General features: G+C 46.0%; 1 protein-coding gene across 1 annotated transcript in view; it reads left to right on the top strand.

Annotated features, from left to right (window-relative positions):
* Positions 1-342: 342 nt before the first annotated feature.
* LOC115138825 (rho GTPase-activating protein 5-like) overlaps positions 343-15,809 on the top strand; it is a 90,250-nt gene continuing 74,783 nt past the window's right edge. Inside the window, 5 exon segments of the mRNA XM_065025784.1 lie at positions 343-587; positions 2,219-3,352; positions 3,355-5,304; positions 5,307-6,121; positions 7,267-7,417. Of these exon segments, the coding sequence (XP_064881856.1) occupies positions 2,410-3,352; positions 3,355-5,304; positions 5,307-6,121; positions 7,267-7,417 (3,859 nt within the window). The 5' untranslated portion in view covers positions 343-587; positions 2,219-2,409.

Raw genomic sequence — 15,809 nt, forward strand, 5'->3', positions numbered from 1 at the left:
CTACAAGTAACCACAAAGATGTGTCAGTAGCCTACTGTAGGCTACTTGCAAAAGTAGATGGTCCAACCTTTTGTATGATTGAACAATGTAGGTTATTACATTCTCTACGTAGATGTTTATTCTGGTTGGCAATGTGCCATCTCGTGGACATGATCCCTAATCACTGGTCTCTAATCACTATCACAAAAATAAGCCACCAAATATTCAGGCATTAGCGAATACTATTTCCAGACATGATTAATTCACACAATTACATAGCAACCATGCACGAGCGTCGCGCCCCTGCTTTGAGCCCTAATGGAAAAGTTACTGGAGAGAGAGAGAGAGTGGGTGAGAGCAGGATGTATCAGTCGCCATTACTGACTGGGATGAGAGAGAGGAGGGAGCAGGTCTCCGATTACACGCATACCACCAATTAAACAAAATATATAAAAACAAACACATTTGGAATAGAAAGAGGATGCACGGAACGTTCCCCGTGAATTGCAGTGCACGAGCCGTTGAAAAATGGAATTTGCTGGAGTAAAATAATACACTTGGAATGCTACCTTTTTTCGTGGTCTCGGAGCTGGGAGCGACCATGTTAGGTAGGGGAATGTATTTGGAATGGACTGAATCGAATTTCTTCATTAGCTACACCCTGGATACAATTGTCTGTGTCAAATAAATTCATTTTTTGCAATTAAGGATCAAGGGACGTAACGAAATATTTCGGCATTCGTTTGTATTTTGCGCTGAGTGAAATGTATTATTGTTCGACCAGCTACCACTATTTTGCTATCTAACTAGGCAGTGTTAGCTACAGCCAGCTAGTGGGCTAAGCTCAGCCAGAGACTACTCTGGAAGCAAGCGATTTTAGCTTAGGCCCTTGAGTTGGCTATACAAGTCATTCTTCCAACCAAATGCCATTGATGATGGGGTTATCATTGTCATAGTTTCTGCTTACAATGGCATAGCCAGACGTAACCTTTTATTGCATGGGTTATTATAATTGTTACCATGTGCAGATAAAGCAAACCACGTTTGCTAGCAACCTAATTGGAAGTGTGACAGTTTCACTTGCTGGACGTTTCTTGCTTGATAGTTCGCACGCAGTTAATGTTAGCTAGCTAGGACAGGTACATTAGCTAGCTAACCAATGAACCTCGGATTGTTGCAAGATGATAATTGTTACTGACAAGTTGTCCAGAGCAGCGTCGTGCTTTTGAATAACCTCTACATCTCGTGGTAGAGGGTTGCTTTTGAGTTTTGATTGGTGTGCCTCCCTGGCAATGACATTCTTGGTTGAATACCATTATCATTCATTAATGACTGGGGTTTAGAAGGGCGCACCGTTCAGAACGTAGCAGATCAGAAAGAAATGTAACCACAGCCAGGCACTACGATGGTTTGCTAGTGATAGGCTACCTTCTCACCTGGGCAGTGCTAGTCACACATCTCGATAATAACAAAAAAGTCAGTAGATATGCAATAGCTAAATTCCTGTTTAATACTAGAAGCGCGGGACCGGTGTAACTACAGTATTATAAATCGGACGTCAAAACTGGACTGTTTGCGTTGAAAGATGTCATGATGGGGTGTGTTGCGTGATTCTTAGGTGACGAACATGCGAAGTGCAACAAATAATAGCCAGTATTGTTGTCAAAAGGTCCAATGATGACAGGTGCTATAGTTCTCTAGTAACATCTGCAACAATAGTATTGCTGGAGCAAACTGAAATATAATCCATATTGAATGATGATGAATAGTAGGTTTCTGGAATTTGCTAAATAACTCAATTATGATCTTGTCTCCTTATGCTTTTTTCATTATTTCTAGGTCACTGCCTCCAAGTCTGAAGTTGCATAACATAAAATGAGTTTTTTTTAATGGAATGGCCAATATCTGTGTGGGGAAATTACTCATGAAAAGAGTCACTGACACTGAACAAGGAACTTATCTGTTACACTCCTACAGACAGTACAGGATTTATCAACATTTTTTTTGCAGGTTAACCTCTGTTGTAGGTTATTGCCTCATATGACTGACAGTCTCCAGAGCGGAAATAGCCTACTGTAACTGTTCAGATTGTATCATTAGTCCTGTGGACTGTTTGCAAAAGTTGTTCACTATAAAGGGAACACGGTGCCATTTGGTACGTAGACCATATTAGGCCTATATGATCTGTTTTTGTGTTCCTATGTGTGTGTAGTTCAATTATACACTCTTTCTTTTTCAGGGAGGTCATAATAATGGAGAACCAGCTGCCCTATCCCAGCTCGAGGATCTAGGAGGATACAGCGATTCACCACTAAAGGGAGAAAGCCATGAACGTGCACCAGCACCCTATCTAACCAATTGGAGTGGAATGATAGCTGTGCTGGTAGAAACCTTTCTTGAAATTGACAAAGCAATGACAGGGGGAATATAATGGCCAAGAACAAGGAGGCACGCCCCCCAACATATGCTGTTAGTGTTGTCGGCCTCTCAGGGACAGAGAAGGAGAAGGGCAATTGTGGCGTGGGCAAGTCCTGCCTATGCAACAGATATGTGTGTTCCAACGCTGACGGCTACTACACTGAGCACACTTCTGTGTTGAGCACAATTGACTTTGGAGGTCGTGTGGTGAACAATGATCACTTCCTCTACTGGGGTGAAGTGCCACACCGAAGCGATGACGGGCTCGAGTGTAAAATTCAAATCATTGAACAAACAGAGTTCATTGATGATCAGACTTTCTTGCCACATCGCAGCACAAACCTGCAGCCCTATAGTAAAAGGGCTGCAGCCTTCAAGCTACAGTCTGCTGAGAAGCTGATGTACATTTGCACCGACCAGCTTGGCCTGGAACAGGATTTTGATCAGAAGCAGATGGCCGATGGGAAACTGAACATTGACGGTTTTTTATTGTGCATAGACGTGAGCAAAGGCTGCAATAGGAAATTTGAGGATCAGATGAAATTTGTCAACAGCCTTTATTCTCAAATGGTCAAATCGAAAAAGCCCATCGTCATTGCTGCAACTAAATGTGATGAGTGCATGGAGCAGTATCTAAGGGACCTTCAGGTGTTCGCTGCAAGCAAAAAGAACCTGCTGGTGGTAGAAACGTCAGCTCGATCGAGAATCAATGTAGACCTCTGTTTTAACGCGTTGACCCAGCAGATGGACAAACCACGAGGCAAACCCAAAATCATTCCTTATTTGGAGGCCTATAAAGTTCAGCGACAATTAGTAGCCACAGTGTCCGACAAGTTTGAAAAGAGGATTGTACAAACCGTCAGAGATTATCACATAAGTTGGAAAACAGTGAGTAACATGTTGAAAAACCACCCCGACTATGAGGAATACATCAACTTGGAAGGCACCCGAAAAGCTAGAACACCCTCAACAAGCACATCGAACAGCTGAAGCAGGAACATATCAGGAAAAGGAGGGAAGAATACTTATCGAGCCTGCCAAAAATTCTCAATAACTTGCTCAACAACTTGGAAGAACTCGAGAACCTGAGCTGGTCGGAGGCTCAAAGTATCTTGAAGAGCAGGGCTGAGTTTCATTTCTGGTTTGTGGTGCTGGAGCACACTCCATGGGATGAGACGGACCAAATTGACAAAGTCAATGACAGAAGAGTGCCCTTTGATCTCCTTAAAACGTTGGAAGGGGAGAAGATTTTTCAGAACCATGTCCAGCATCTGTTCTCAGAGAAAATGCGGTTAGAAATGAAGAATAGATTCAAGAAGACATTGGATAGAGTCCATTTCATCAGCCCTGGACAACCCTGGGAAGAGGTCATGTGTTTTGTCATGGAGGACGAGGCCTACAAGTATATCAGTGAATCTGATCACAGGGATGTTTACAGCCAGCATCAGCAGGAAATAGTTGAAAGGGCCAAAGAGGAATTTCAGGAAATGCTTTTTGAACACGCAGAGCTGTTTTATGACCTTGATTTAAACGCCACACCAAGCTGTGACAAAATGAGCGAGATCCACACTGTGCTCAACGAGGAGCCCAGATACAGAGCTCTGCAGAAACTGGCCCCTGACAGGGAGTCACTTCTTCTCAAGCACATCGGGTTCGTCTACCACCCCACGAAGGAGACGTGTCTGAGCGGACAGAGCTGCGTTGACATGAATGTCGAGCAGGTACTGGCTAACAGGCTAGTTCAGCTGGACCATGGTCGCTCTAATCTCTACTATAACAGTGCCAACATTGATAAAGTCAATTTGTGTCTCTTGGGAAGGGAGGGTCTCGCACAAGAACTTGCAAATGAAATCCGAGCCCAGTCCACAGACGACGAGTACACCCTGGATGGGAAAATCTATGAACTGGAGCTTCTGCCTGTTGATGTCAACTCAACATTGCTCTTTAGTCATACGTGGGCGTCGACCTTCAAACCTCACGGAATCTTCTGTGTCTTCAGCTCCATAGAGTCGCTGAATTGTATTGGCGACTGCGTAGGGAGAATCAGGGCAGAGATTGCACAGAACAGGAGGGAGAGATACGCTCCGCCATTGCCATTCATTCTAATCCTAGCAAACCAGAGAGACAGCGTTTGCAAAAATATGCCTATATTAAGGCATCAGGGCCAACAGCTTGCAAATAAGCTACAGTGCACCTTTGTAGATATACCTTCTGCTACCTTTCCACGGAAGTTTAACGAGTTCCAAATTAAACAGGCTCTCAGAGGAGTATTAGAAGGACTAAAGCACAACTTTGATGTGATGAGCCCTCTGCCGTCCATCAAAGACATGTCAGAGACCGACTTGAGGATTGTTATGTGTGCCGTGTGTGGGGATCCATTTAGCGTAGACCTCATCCTCTCACCTTTCCTGGATTCACATTCCTGCAGCGCAGGGCAACCTGGCCAAAGTAACACTCTGATCCTCAACAAAATCATTGGCGACAGTCGCAGAAGAATACAGGTCACAGTCCTCTCCTACCACTCCTCCATCGGAATCAGGAAGGACGAGCTCGTCCATGGATACATCTTGGTCTACTCAGCAAAACGCAAGTCCTCCATGGCGATGCTCAGAGCATTCCTGTCAGAGGTCCAAGATGTCATCCCTGTTCAAATGGTGGCCGTCACAGACAGTCAAGCAGACTTCTTTGAGAATGACCCAATCAAAGACCTCATGACTGAAGGAGAGCACATCGCTACTGAGATAACCGCCAAATTCACAGCTCTCTACTCTCTGTCGCAGTACCATCGTCAGACGGAAGTCTTCACGCCATTCTTCAACGAGGTGCTAGAGAAGAAGAGCAGCATCGAGAGCGCCTTCATGTTTGACAGCTCTCGAGACTGCACGGGTGCGTGTGAAGATGTCTTCCCCAGTCTCCCCACAGCCATTCCCCTGCTTACAGTTACTACCCTGACTCAGAGGACGACACCGAGGCTCCTCCGCCTTACAGCCCCATCGGGGACGACGTGCAGCTTCTTCCAACGCTTAGCGAACGTGGAAAGTGCAGGATCGATCTGGAGGGGAACGAGTACCCTGTCCATAGCACACCTATCGGTGACCAAGAGCGCAACCACAGAGTGCCTCCCCCGGTTAGACCCAAGCCTATACTATCCAAGCCCAACGTCAAGAAGTTGGACCCCAATCTCCTGAAGACCATTGAGGCTGGGATGAGGAGCAACAGACGACAACGCAGCCCCATGGCCCAAGGTGAAGATGTCGAGGCGTCCGACAATTACGCAGACCCCGTAGACACTCTCCTGAAATCAAAGGGCTTTACCGACAACATCTACGCTGTCCCGGAGGACACCCACAGCAGGACCCTCAAAATGCTCAACTCGTTTGAGGGGCTTCACGTCTCACACGGGGACGAGGAGAACGGCTTCGACCACAAGGCGCAGGCCAGCAGGAGGCCCACCAAGTATAAGCACCGCTCCAAAATACTCTTCAGCAAAACCAAGATGTACCACAGACGTGTCCACTCCGACGTCAGCGATGATGAGTCTGGGCCGGCCATGCAGAAGAAGAAGAAGGGCAGGGCCCATCGGGGCAGTGAGGAAGACCCCCTGCTGTCCCCTGCGGACCCCTGGAAGGGAGGGATAGACAACCCTGCCATCACCTCCGATCCAGAGCAGGATGACATGAAGAAGAAAAAGAAGAAAACGCCAAAGACAAAGGAACCTAAAAAGGTAGGCATTCTGATGCATGATTACTATAACACAGATTCAGAATGGTCTGCCATCATGATTACTATAACACAGATTAAGAATGGTCTGCTCTCATGATTACTATAACACAGATTCAGAATGGTCTGCTCTCATGATTACTATAACACAGATTCAGAATGGTCTGCCATCATGATTACTATAACACAGATTCAGAATGGTCTGCCATCATGATTACTATAACACAGATTCAGAATGGTCTGCCATCATGATTACTATAACACAGATTCAGAATGGTCTGCGCTCATGCATTGAAGAAAATCAATGTTTGAACTATCACACTGAGAGTAAATGTGAATTGTACTTTTTGTTGAATGTTGCAACATCACTTTCTCCTGGCCAAGCATGCACTCCCATTCTTGAGCAATTAACATGGCATATAACACAAGCAATGACAACACAATCACGGTTAAATATGACCGCCATAGTTGAGGAGTGAGAGGAGAATTGGGTATCCCACTGTATTGTAGTCTGTTAAAGGCATTTGAAGGCAGGCAGGGTTCCCAGGGTGTGGAGGAAGTGCTCTGAGGCATGAATCAGTGGACAGCTTTTATGGTCCAAATGGCACCCTATTCCCAATATAGTGCACTACATTAGACCAAAGCCCTATGGTCTCTGGTCAAAAGTAATACACTATATAGGGAATAGGGTGACATTTGGGACATAAAAGGTGTCCACTTCATATTTTCACTACAGTACTGTACAGTAGGTCCACACTCACAATGACGTTTCAAGGAGCTTGCTTCATTCTTCATGATGACAAATGATTTTGTCTGCACATAACAGGACAATCATACACAAATGTTTTGGTTGAAAGCCAAACTTCATATATTAGAATCGTGAATCGTTTTCACTACAGTAGCACCACTGCCATTAAGTATACTCTTGTTGTTTGAACATTTTGCTGTCTTTGATAATCAGGCAACAGAACATTAACAAAAAAATAAATGTTAGTTCTTGCAAGGTGTTTTACATGTTTCTTTTTCAATTAGAGATTTAAGTCTTGTGGGGAATGACAACTCTTTTGAAGAATTGAAATTGAAAGGATAAACTTTATTTCTGTAGTTTGTTTTGAAAACGATGCTATAATGTTTTCCTTCAATTCACAGCCAAAATCCAAGCCCACAAAGCCTTTGTACCCTCCCACACGGAGGAATTGGGAGAGCCACTACTTTGGTGTTCCCCTACAGAATCTGGTCACCCCGGACCGGCCAATCCCCTTGTTCATTGAGAAGTGTGTGGACTACATTGAACGCACTGGTAGGTTATTTTATATCAGTTCTCCCTGTGTGTGTGTGTGTGTGTGTGTGTGTGTGTGTGTGTGTGTGTGTGTGTGTGTGTGTGTGTGTGTGTGTGTGTGTGTGTGTGAAAACATAGGCTACCCCAAATATGTATGCTATTTGGTCGGAATTCACTTGAGCCTTTTGTGGCTGCTGCTAACAAAATGTGTCATTCAGTCATGCTGCCTTTTCACGATTAGCTGACAGTTCTTGGGATTTCAGTTGTGTGATAATATGATAACCCCTCTGCTCCAACTGACTGGCATGACCTTTATGACAGAACGTCATTGTGGTTGAGTTTACTGTTATTGCATTACAAACCACGGATTTCCAGAAAGAAGAGAGGATTCATTTATTACAGGTATAATATGATTCCTTCTTAGATTCCCCGCCTGTTTGTATCGACTCGAGTCAAACGTAGCATTGTAACAATATTGTTTCCCCTTGCAGTGAATCAAAGGGTTTGAATCGCCTTAGTTTCTGCAAAGTGCATCAGTCGCCAGATGTAAGACATGACTGGGGAGAGAAGACTCCTCTAACTGCTTACACATTCAATTGAGGATTTCATTAAATGCTTCCTTTTCCCCCACTGATAAATGGTGTTTAATGGGGGGCAGAAGAGGGGAGGGCGATGACTGGGCATGGTGAATGATTAACTGGAATTTGATGTTGATTCATTTGGAAATCTCATTGGCCATTATTCTCTCACTTAGCCTAATGCTAATGCCGACCAATATTTTGAATGCAGCAGCAAAAATCTCCCTCTAGGTTATTCGTAATGATATCTGATTTGTAAATATGCAGTTTACCTTAGTGTCTGGAACTGGAAATGATATCATCTCTGACTGCAGTGAACCCTCAATACAGCATTATTTTTTATGTATTTTCTCAATTTAAAATGTTTATTTTTGGGGAGTTGAACGTAATCTCTGAAGATATGTTAAACCAATTAAACAAGCTCAGTAAAAAAAGTGGATTGTTTTTGTTTGCTATGAAGTCAATGGAATAGAGTAACTTCATTCCAGTAGTAGTTATTGGAAACGTCGTGCTTGCTAGGCTATTGGTATCAGCGGCATCTTTCATTGCACTGTGTGCCCCATGCATATCATGTGTATATGATGGAAAAACTCACTTGAAACCTGAACATGACCGCCATGTTCAATGGAAACATTGACTGGTATTGACTCAATACCCAGTAAGTGAGAAGCCTGAGGTCTCAGACAAGCCAACATTGTGGTGAATATCAAAGAGGTGAATTTCACACGGATCTGAGTAGCCTAGTTTGTGGCAGGTTTACATGCCTTTGAAGCAGTGGGCTGTGTGGCAATGAAACAAGCCCAGCACACTGCTGTGTGGCAATGAGACAAGCCCAGCACACTGCTGTGTGGCAATGAGACAAGCCCAGCACACTGCTGTGTGGCAATGAGACAAGCCCAGCACACTGCTGTGTAGCAATGAGACAAGCCCAGCACACTGCTGTGTAGCAATGAGACAAGCCCAGCACACTGCTGTGTAGCAATGAGACAAGCCCAGCACACTGCTGTGTAGCAATGAGACAAGCCCAGCACACTGCTGTGTAGCAATGAGACAAGCCCAGCACACTGCTGTGTAGCAATGAGACAAGCCCAGCACACTGCTGTGTGGCAATGAGACAAGCCCAGCACACTGCTGTGTGGCAATGAGACAAGCCCAGCACACTGCTGTGTGGCAATGAGACAAGCCCAGCACACTGCTGTGTAGCAATGAGACAAGCCCAGCACACTGCTGTGTAGCAATGAGACAAGCCCAGCACACTGCTGTGTAGCAATGAGACAAGCCCAGCACACTGCTGTGTAGCAATGAGACAAGCCCAGCACACTGCTGTGTAGCAATGAGACAAGCCCAGCACACTGCTGTGACAAGCCCAGCAATAGCAATGAGACAAGCCCAGCACACTGCTGTGTAGCAATGAGACAAGCCCAGCACACTGCTGTGTAGCAATGAGACAAACCCAGCACACTGCTGTGTGGCAATGAGACAAGCCCAGCATACTGCTGTGTAGCAATGAGACAAGCCCAGCACACTGCTGTGTAGCAATGAGACAAGCCCAGCACACTGCTGTGTAGCAGTGAGACAAGCCCAGCACACTGCTGTGTAGCAATGAGACAAGCCCAGCACACTGCTGTGTAGCAATGAGACAAGCCCAGCACACTACTGTGTAGCAATGAGACAAGCCCAGCACACTACTGTGTAGCAATGAGACAAGCCCAGCACACTACTGTGTAGCAATGAGACAAGCCCAGCACACTGCTGTGTGGCAATGAGACAAGCCCAGCACACTGCTGTGTAGCAATGAGACAAGCCCAGCACACTGCTGTGTAGCAATGAGACAAGCCCAGCACACTGCTGTGTAGCAATGAGACAAGCCCAGCACACTGCTGTGTAGCAATGAGACAAGCCCAGCACACTGCTGTGTAGCAATGAGACAAGCCCAGCACACTGCTGTGTAGCAATGAGACAAGCCCAGCACACTGCTGTGTAGCAATGAGACAAGCCCAGCACACTGCTGTGTAGCAATGAGACAAGCCCAGCACACTGCTGTGTAGCAATGAGACAAGCCCAGCACACTGCTGTGTAGCAATGAGACAAGCCCAGCACACTGCTGTGTAGCAATGAGACAAGCCCAGCACACTACTGTGTAGCAATGAGACAAGCCCAGCACACTACTGTGTAGCAATGAGACAAGCCCAGCACACTACTGTGTAGCAATGAGACAAGCCCAGCACACTGCTGTGTGGCAATGAGACAAGCCCAGCACACTGCTGTGTAGCAATGAGACAAGCCCAGCACACTGCTGTGTAGCAATGAGACAAGCCCAGCACACTGCTGTGTAGCAATGAGACAAGCCCAGCACACTGCTGTGTAGCAATGAGACAAGCCCAGCACACTGCTGTGTAGCAATGAGACAAGCCCAGCACACTGCTGTGTAGCAATGAGACAAGCCCAGCACACTACTGTGTAGCAATGAGACAAGCCCAGCACACTACTGTGTAGCAATGAGACAAGCCCAGCACACTACTGTGTAGCAATGAGACAAGCCCAGCACACTGCTGTGTAGCAATGAGACAAGCCCAGCACACTGCTGTGTAGCAATGAGACAAGCCCAGCACACTGCTGTGTAGCAATGAGACAAGCCCAGCACACTACTGTGTAGCAATGAGACAAGCCCAGCACACTACTGTGTAGCAATGAGACAAGCCCAGCACACTACTGTGTAGCAATGAGACAAGCCCAGCACATTGCTGTGTAGCAATGAGACAAGCCCAGCACACTGCTGTGTGGCAATGAGACAAGCCCAACACACTGCTGTGTAGCAATGAGACAAGCCCAGCACACTGCTGTGTGGCAATGAGACAAGCCCAGCACACTGCTGTGTAGCAATGAGACAAGCCCAGCACACTGCTGTGTGGCAATGAGACAAGCCCAGCACACTGCTGTGTAGCAATGAGACAAGCCCAGCACACTGCTGTGTGGCAATGAGACAAGCCCAGCACACTGCTGTGTGGCAATGAGACAAGCCCAGCACACTGCTGTGTGGCAATGAGACAAGCCCAGCACACTGCTGTGTAGCAATGAGACAAGCCCAGCACACTGCTGTGTGGCACTGAGACAAGCCCAGCACACTGCTGTGTGGCAATGAGACAAGCCCAGCACACTGCTGTGTAGCAATGAGACAAGCCCAGCACACTGCTGTGTGGCAATGAGACAAGCCCAGCACACTGCTGTGTGGCAATGAGACAAGCCCAGCACACTGCTGTGTGGCAATGAGACAAGCCCAGCACACTGCTGTGTGGCAATGAGACAAGCCCAGCACACTGCTGTGTGACAATGAGACAAGCCCAGCACACTGCTGTGTGGCAATGAGACAAGCCCAGCACACTGCTGTGTAGCAATGAGACAAGCCCAGCACACTGCTGTGTAGCAATGAGACAAGCCCAGCACACTGCTGTGTAGCAATGAGACAAGCCTAGCACACTGCTGTGTAGCAATGAGACAAGCCCAGCACACTGCTGTGTAGCAATGAGACAAGCCCAGCACACTGCTGTGTAGCAATGAGACAAGCCCAGCACACTGCTGTGTAGCAATGAGACAAGCCCAGCACACTACTGTGTAGCAATGAGACAAGCCCAGCACACTACTGTGTAGCAATGAGACAAGCCCAGCACACTACTGTGTAGCAATGAGACAAGCCCAGCACACTACTGTGTAGCAATGAGACAAGCCCAGCACACTGCTGTGTAGCAATGAGACAAGCCCAGCACACTGCTGTGTAGCAATGAGACAAGCCCAGCACACTGCTGTGTAGCAATGAGACAAGCCCAGCACACTGCTGTGTAGCAATGAGACAAGCCCAGCACACTGCTGTGTAGCAATGAGACAAGCCCAGCACACTGCTGTGTAGCAACGACAAGCCCAGCACACTGCTGTGTAGCAATGAGACAAGCCCAGCACACTACTGTGTAGCAATGAGACAAGCCCAGCACACTACTGTGTAGCAATGAGACAAGCCCAGCACACTACTGTGTAGCAATGAGACAAGCCCAGCACACTACTGTGTAGCAATGAGACAAGCCCAGCACACTTGCTGTGTAGCAATGAGACAAGCCCAGCACACTTGCTGTGTAGCAATGAGACAAGCCCAGCACACTGCTGTGTAGCAATGAGACAAGCCCAGCACACTGCTGTGTAGCAATGAGACAAGCCCAGCACACTACTGTGTAGCAATGAGACAAGCCCAGCACACTGCTGTGTAGCAATGAGACAAGCCCAGCACACTGCTGTGTAAAAATGAGACAAGCCCAGCACACTGCTGTGTAGCAATGAGACAAGCCCAGCACACTGCTGTGTAGCAATGAGACAAGCCCAGCACACTACTGTGTAGCAATGAGACAAGCCCAGCGCACTACTGTGTAGCAATGAGACAAGCCCAGCGCACTACTGTGTAGCAATGAGACAAGCCCAGCACACTGCTGTGTAGCAATGAGACAAGCCCAGCACACTGCTGTGTAGCAATGAGACAAGCCCAGCACACTGCTGTGTAGCAATGAGACAAGCCCAGCACACTGCTGTGTAGCAATGAGACAAGCCCAGCACACTGCTGTGTAGCAATGAGACAAGCCCAGCACACTGCTGTGTAGCAATGAGACAAGCCCAGCACACTACTGTGTAGCAATGAGACAAGCCCAGCACACTACTGTGTAGCAATGAGACAAGCCCAGCACACTACTGTGTAGCAATGAGACAAGCCCAGCACACTACTGTGTAGCAATGAGACAAGCCCAGCACACTGCTGTGTAGCAATGAGACAAGCCCAGCACACTGCTGTGTAGCAATGAGACAAGCCCAGCACACTGCTGTGTAGCAATGAGACAAGCCCAGCACACTGCTGTGTAGCAATGAGACAAGCCCAGCACACTGCTGTGTAGCAATGAGACAAGCCCAGCACACTGCTGTGTAGCAATGAGACAAGCCCAGCACACTGCTGTGTAGCAATGAGACAAGCCCAGCACACTGCTGTGTAGCAATGAGACAAGCCCAGCACACTGCTGTGTAGCAATGAGACAAGCCCAGCACACTGCTGTGTAGCAATGAGACAAGCCCAGCACACTGCTGTGTAGCAATGAGACAAGCCCAGCACACTGCTGTGTGGTTGGATGAAATAGTTCCTGTTTGTGGTGCCTGTGGATGTTTGGAGATGGAAGTAGGGCACATTCTGGTGGTGCAGAAATGGTACCAGACTGGATCCTGTGGTTATGTTTGATGGTGGGAGCCTATTTCTGTACTCAACGATTGGCCGCTGGTGTTCTGTGGTGGCGATGGTTATAGACTGGTGTGTGTTCTGTGGTGGCGATGGTTATAGACTGGTGTGTGTTCTGTGGTGGCGATGGTTATAGACTGGTGTGTGTTCTGTGGTGGCGATGGTTATAGACTGGTGTGTGTTCTGTGGTGGCGATGGTTATAGACTGGTGTGTGTTCCGTGGTGGCGATGGTTATAGACTGGTGCATGTGTGTGTGTGACTGTATGTGTTTCTCTCTTTTGACCATGTTGTGTGTGTGTGTATTTTTTCTTTGACCATGTGTGTACATGTGCGAGTGTGTTGAACCACAGAGTAGTTAATGGCTGATGCACACTGACAGTGATGAAGTGTTTGAGTCATTTGCTCCGGGAGCCAGTTGTATCTGCCTGGGAGAGATTGCTAGCCTCACCGTGTGTAGTTGCAAGCCAGGCCAGGGCTCCAGGTTGCCCTTTGTGCACGCAGGGCTATGCCAACAACCATCATGCGTCACCGTCAGACTTCAGAAATCATTGCCATGTTATCCTCATCATTATACCAGTGTTTCCCACAAGCACATGGAGTACCCAGCCTAATAGAAAAAGTAGCCAGCCAGTTAAGATTGTTTTGCCGAACAAGCTCTATTTTGGTGTTCTCTGTTACATTCTATTGCTTTGATTCCATCCGAAATACACAGATTGGAAAACATTGTTGTGGTATTGTGTTTACAATCTAAATGACTGAAAATGTATGAATTCAGTGTTTTGTTTTTAATTTTTTATATCATCTTGAACTAGGCCTATATGATCAGGACTATTTTCTAAGTAAGAGAACATTAAACATTTTAATCATTTAACCCATCTTCTCTTGAGATGCATGTATTTTACAGCAAGATATGACTTCCCACAATTATATTTGTTCTTCGAATTATGTATTTTATTTCAACTGAACAATTTAAATTGCCTAAATGATCTTGAATAAAAATAAAATGTTACATTGTGTGTGTGTGTGCCACAAAACAAATTGTGTGATGGCCACTTTTTCAAATGAAAAAATTGGTCTCTAAAATAAAAGGAACAGGTGCTCAAATAAGTTCCATACATGTTAAGAGAAGATAGAACGACATTAGTTAAATTAGTGGAAAGATTTCAGCAAGTGTTTGCAACTCTCTTTGTGAATTGCAGTATGTAATTTATTCCAAAAAGTACTTGTTTAACAACTGATCCACAGGTTTCTTCTTAAAGAATCTTGTAAGAGTCTGCTGACTTCCACAGGCTTCAAGCTTTCTTTTAAGAGGCATTTTCTCAGCTATCTATAATACAGGTATGATTGAAGAATGAAGCAGGTGTTAATCATGAGCCTTGCTACACAGAAAGCAGCTGTTGACTTCTCCATTGTCAACACGTTGATTAAATCAGTAGACCTACTTTATATCAATATTTTAGAAAATACCATAGAAGTAACATTATCTTTTAAAACAATTCAATCAGTTTTTTTGTATCGTTTTTGGACCAGTGAGGCGCTCTAAACTAGCCTACGTTTTGTCCCTTGCAGTGAGTAGGATTCACCATCTTCATCGAATGTTTTCATAATTTATCTGCAGATAATCGACCAAAAAGCCTACCAGTGTGCAAATTAGTGAACTAAATAAACGTCTCTCTTACCGATGCAATTCGGTAGGCTACTGATGAGTCACTCACTTCAACGTTACTGTCTGGCAAGTCCTGATGGACTTCATATGGAAATGACAAAAGAGATCTTTAGCTGACATGTCCCGATGTGACATATAAGGACATATAAGTTGTATGATTTATGAATGGCAAGGAGGTATGAGATTGACTTTATTCAGTCAGTCCAACACCATTTATAAACTAGTCAAGCTTACTGTTCGTCAATCAAAGCACAGTAAGCCGATGTACAAGCACATTGTGGCTGCATTTGAAACAAGCAAAAGAAAATAAATGAATGTGCCAGAAAACAATAGGCTAAGTGGTTTCCGACATTATATGGGACATCCAAATGGACTCACAGACGATGAAGGAGCATCGTGCTCTCTCCCTCCTTGTAAAGACATTTGACTGCAACACACAGACCCAGGTTCCAGGATGCAGGACAGACTTCAGACCTTCAAACTAGAGTGTAACCGGCTGTATAGCCGACAGCCGGCGCTAGTGGAAACACTGTCATACATCTTCACGCCTTTACTAGTGGAAACACTGTCATACATCTTCACGCCTTTACTAGTGGAAACACTGTCATACATCTTCACGCCGGCGCTAGTGGAAACACTGTCATACATCTTCACACCTTTACTAGTGGAAACACTGTCATACATCTTCACGCCGGCTACTAGTGGAAACACTGTCATACATCTTCACGCCTTTACTAGTGGAAACACTGTCATACATCTTCCTTTACGAAACACTGTTATCTAGTGGAAACACTGTCATACATCTTCACGCCTTTACTAGTGGAAACACTGTCATACATCTTCACTCCGGCACTAGTGGAAACACTGTCATACATCTTCACGCCTTTACTAGTGGAAACACTGTCATA

Source organism: Oncorhynchus nerka, linkage group LG12, assembly GCF_034236695.1.
Source record: "Oncorhynchus nerka isolate Pitt River linkage group LG12, Oner_Uvic_2.0, whole genome shotgun sequence".
Lineage (NCBI taxonomy): Eukaryota > Metazoa > Chordata > Actinopteri > Salmoniformes > Salmonidae > Oncorhynchus > Oncorhynchus nerka.